Genomic DNA, 4,287 nt, shown 5'->3' on the forward strand with positions numbered 1-4,287 from the left:
GTGGTCTATAGAGTACCACAAGGTTTGATTTTGATTTAATTTGCATGTTACAAAACCACAAATGATCCCTAGATAAGATGCGGTTTGTTTCCTCATGCTGCAGACAATTGACCTATGGCTAAGCCACGCCCCCTCCACTCACTTAGACAAACTATCAACATTCAGTGAGCGGCGCTATGGCAGGTGTCACAGTACACGGCATTTCACAGGAGGCAACTGATGATTTTTGGGGACATAACGATCAGATGTCATTGAGAAGTAACCAAAAGGGCCTAAACTACGCATTGGAGGGATATATTCATCATTTTATTGTTGAGAAGGTCGATGAAAAGCTTAAATTACAAGCCAAAATTTACAGGTCACAGTGTACGCTTGTGAACCGCATCTGGTTGCCGTCACCATCAAAGACAACAAGTTAAAGTGCCACTGAAGTTAAGGTTTTTGGCTCAGAATATGAGAAAAGGATAACGGCCTTTTTACCATCTTTACCAAGAGTGTCTCTCCGTTAGTTTGGTGCTACAGTATTTACACTGAATCATTCAGCATAACGTTTGCCAACCTTTGTTATCTCTGCCATTACAGATAAGTTCACTAGCAAGGACCACACCACAACGATATGCAGTTTAAAGATTTAATAAGGATGTGATTGTCAGAAAATGGTTATGAATGGGGTGGTGATAAATGGGGGAGTGCAGATTGCAGGTGAATGAACGGGATGGAGATGACGTCATCGGAGGGTCGGACTGGGTGAGGTGTAGATGTGGGCGGAGAGACTCAGTGTGGGGGTTCCGTCTCGAGTTCTGATGAGCCCATGCTGTTTAGGAAGCCCCCAAAAGAGTCTGGTTAAGTGAGACTTAGTCTGTCGTGCGCTAGACAGAGATCATTGAGGTTATTGTGGATGTAGGTTTGATATGCTTGTGAGGACCAGCGCCCGAGGACCTGAATGACTTGGTCTGAAATACCTGATCTGGCGGCTGAGGAGGCGGCGCCGATGCGGAAGGAATGGCAAGAGTAATGATCAGATGAAATTCCGGAGAGACGGAGGATGTTATGGAAGTGTTTCTGGAACCAGAAACGGGTGGCCATCCTCCCTGTTTTGGTGAGGAAGAGGGGATCTTGTGGTGAAGCGCGGGCGGAATACCGGGCGTGGATGTATCTGGTCAGTGGCTTGTGCGGTCTGAGAAAGGAGTTGAGGTGGAAGATGTAGATGGGAAAGGTTACTCCTAACTGATCAGTTTTACTCCTGTGGAGCATGAATATGAGCGAGTCTGAAGTGTGGGTGGTGATGTCGGATAGACTGGGATGACGGGAAGGATCGTAGACAGATGATGTTGGAGCGAATTCAGAGCACCTCAGGAATCCGAAGAAAGCGAGTAGAAACATTGATTCCAGTGTTAAGTCGACTGTGGGAGAGATGTAACCGGAGCGCAGAGTGCGTATGCAGCAGCTGAGCAGATCGGAGGTGAGAGGGAGGCGTCTGGCTGTCAGCGCTGGTTCGTGCTTTCGTAAGCCTTTGATTAGCATGGTGACGTGAGCGTGCGAGATTGATTGACAAGGGAGGCCGGTGGATAATTTATGAAATAAGTTGATACCAGCTAGATATGTTTGTATGCTGGAGGCCCGGATCTTTGTTACGGTATGACAGTGTGTGATGAAGTTGCATATGAACATGGCATCCAGAGAGGGAAACAGTAGAAGATAAGTGGCGTGGTAATTCTTGAAAGAGTTCCAGCCGGTGAGGTAGGCAGATAGCGTGCTTGGTGCTAAACTGTTAAGGATGGTTTCTTGGGAGATGTGAGTGAGATTTGCCAGATGAGGATTTGGTTGAATATGGTTGCTGAAAACGGTGGGATCGGTGTGGGATGGACATCCGAGTCTGGAGCCCAGTGTCCGGATTTCTGGAAAGAGAAGCGGGAGAGTGAGTCAGCGATGGCATTGTGGTGACCGGGAATGTGAGATGCACGGAGGATGAATTGATACTGAACGGAGATGAGAGTGAGTCTGCGGGTGAATGGCATGATGGCTGGGGAACGGGAACGGCCTTTATTGATTATATCTACTACTGCTGTGTTGTCAGAGTGAATATTGATGCATTTTTTTGACCATTCGTGCCCCCAGATTAGAGTGGCGATGATCACGGGGTACAGCTCGTACAGAGCAGAGGAGGGAGAGCGTGACTCTGTGTCGAGGGACTCGAACTCGGAGGGCCAAGCGGCAGCAAACCACCTCCCCCCGTAATACCCGCCGAAACCCACGGAGGGAGCTGCGTCTGTGTAGAGTTGAATGTCCTCGGGATGGGTGATGAAGTCGTCATAGAAGAATGAGATGCCGTTCCAGGATGACAGAAATTGCTGCCACATGCGCATTTCTGTTTTACAAGTGTCGTCCAGAACCACGTGGTCGTGGAGAGCGGGAATGGATGCAGCTTTGGTCAGCAGTTGAGAAAGAAAAGATTTTGCCTGTGGAATTATGCGGATGGCATAATTGAGGTGCCCGAGGAGAGCGAGCAGCTGGCGTTTGGTGCACCTGTTTGTCAGAAGATAATTAGACAAGAGCAGCGAGATGCGCTGCACTTTCTCCAAGGGCAGTGAAGCCTGGAATGACATTGAGTCCAGAGTGATGCCCAGAAACTCGATGGATGTGCCAGGTCCTGAAGTTTTTTCTTCGGACAGAGGGACACCGAGGTCGGAAAATGCAGACGTAAGTGTAGTGAGACTGTGGCGAGGAGGTGAGGACGGGGGAGTCACGACAAGAAAATCGTCAAGGAGATGAAGAACGTAGGGGAGCCTGTAATTGTTGGAGAGGATCCAGCATAGAGCCTCAGATAAAGAGTCAAAGATTTTGGGACTGCTCTTGCAGCCGAAAGTGAGACGCACAGAGAAGTAGTAAGCCCCCTTCCAGCAGACACCGAAATAACACCAGAAGTCGGGGTGAATGGGCAAGACCTTGAATGCGCTAGTGATATCAGCCTTAGACAGCCATACTCCGTGTCCCGCCAGACGAATCAGTGCCATGGCGTGGTCAATGGTGGCGTACTGCATGGAGAAATCCAGGCTAGAAATAAGGCTGTTGATGCTCGGGATGTCGGAGCCGTGTGGGGACGACAGGTCAATGATCAGCCTCTTTTTCCCCGAGTATTTGCGTGTGGCGACACCGATGGGACTGATACGGAATACGGGGAAAGGAGGATGATCGAAAGGGCCTATCATAAATCCCTCCATGACTTCTTTTGCCAGTAATGTGTCAACAGTGTTGGGCTCCGTGAGAGCGGATTGAAGATTGTGACATGTGTGGGAAGAATCAGGAAGCACCTCCATGCCGGGGTGAAAACCGTGAGTGAAGCCAGAGATGAGAAAATCGACAAACTGCTTATCAGGGTGGTCACTGAGAGCAGCAGCGAGTGCACGTACCTTTATGGGCGTGCCGAGGTGACGTTCTAGTCATGCTGCTGTGTTGGTGGGATTGTGGGGGCAGGTGGTCCTGGCGTGAGCGCCCCCGCAGAAGGAGCAGACGTGCAGGAGACGGCAGCCGGACGAGTTGCAACCCCACTGATTGAAATTATTGCACACCATCCTGCCGCCCTGATAGAGGATCGGCCGTCCTCGCTTGTCGATGCCCTTTGGCACCGGCACGTTGACAGTGGGACGTGCGTCCTTGGCTCTGGGGATGACAGGAGGGGGGGGGAAGACAGACGGTCGAAGATCGGGGCATTGCGTGGAGTGGTGGGGCGGGAGTGCGGTGGAGGAGCCATGATAGTGCATGCAGAGGCCGGATGAGAAGGGGCGCCACATAAGTCGCAGGAGAGGGAGGAACGAGCTGCGAAAATGCGGCAGTATATTTCTGAATCGAGGGCCCCCCAGTATGTCCCCTGGTTTAGCTGCTGCAACCGGCCGGCTGCTTGTGCGGCAAATTGGACATGGTAGGTATAAAATCCCGTCCCCCCGAAACGCAAAGCCATGTCCAACACGATAGACAGATAATCGTCCAGCTCTGATCGACGGTGAGGAAAAGCAGAGCAGATGACGTCGCGAAAAAGGGAGAAAGCTAGAGCAAACTCGACAGGAGTCAAGTCTTTGGACCTGGTTGGCAGTGATTGCTTTAACAGAACTGGACTGAGGACGGTCTGCAGTTCCCTGGGTTGACAACTGTCAAAAAAAGATGGCTGAATGAGCTGGGCTAGGTCTTCATAATTACCGGACAGTATTTGCTGGCGCAGTGAGTGCGAGACGGGTGAGGGGCGGTGAATGGTAAAGGCTGGCAGAGCTGGTGGTGTGGCTGTGGCTAGAG

At 50.9% G+C, this 4,287-nt stretch overlaps 1 protein-coding gene across 1 annotated transcript; it reads right to left on the reverse strand.

Moving 5' to 3' along the window:
- Positions 1 to 1,153: 1,153 nt before the first annotated feature.
- On the reverse strand, positions 1,154 to 3,596 carry LOC117248141 (uncharacterized). Its single transcript, XM_033612885.2, has one exon. The coding sequence runs from the start codon at positions 3,315 to 3,317 to the stop codon at positions 1,764 to 1,766; it is 1,554 nt and encodes a 517-aa protein (XP_033468776.2). The 5' UTR covers positions 3,318 to 3,596; the 3' UTR covers positions 1,154 to 1,763.
- Positions 3,597 to 4,287: the final 691 nt, after the last annotated feature.

The sequence above is a fragment of the Epinephelus lanceolatus genome, chromosome 22 (genome assembly GCF_041903045.1).
Source record: "Epinephelus lanceolatus isolate andai-2023 chromosome 22, ASM4190304v1, whole genome shotgun sequence".
Taxonomy (NCBI): Eukaryota; Metazoa; Chordata; class Actinopteri; order Perciformes; family Serranidae; genus Epinephelus; species Epinephelus lanceolatus.

Bases quoted from the DNA above. Each gene is read 5' to 3' on its own strand.
- LOC117248141 (XM_033612885.2), bottom strand. From the start codon at position 3,317: ATGGAGGTGCTTCCTGATTCTTCCCACACATGTCACAATCTTCAATCC.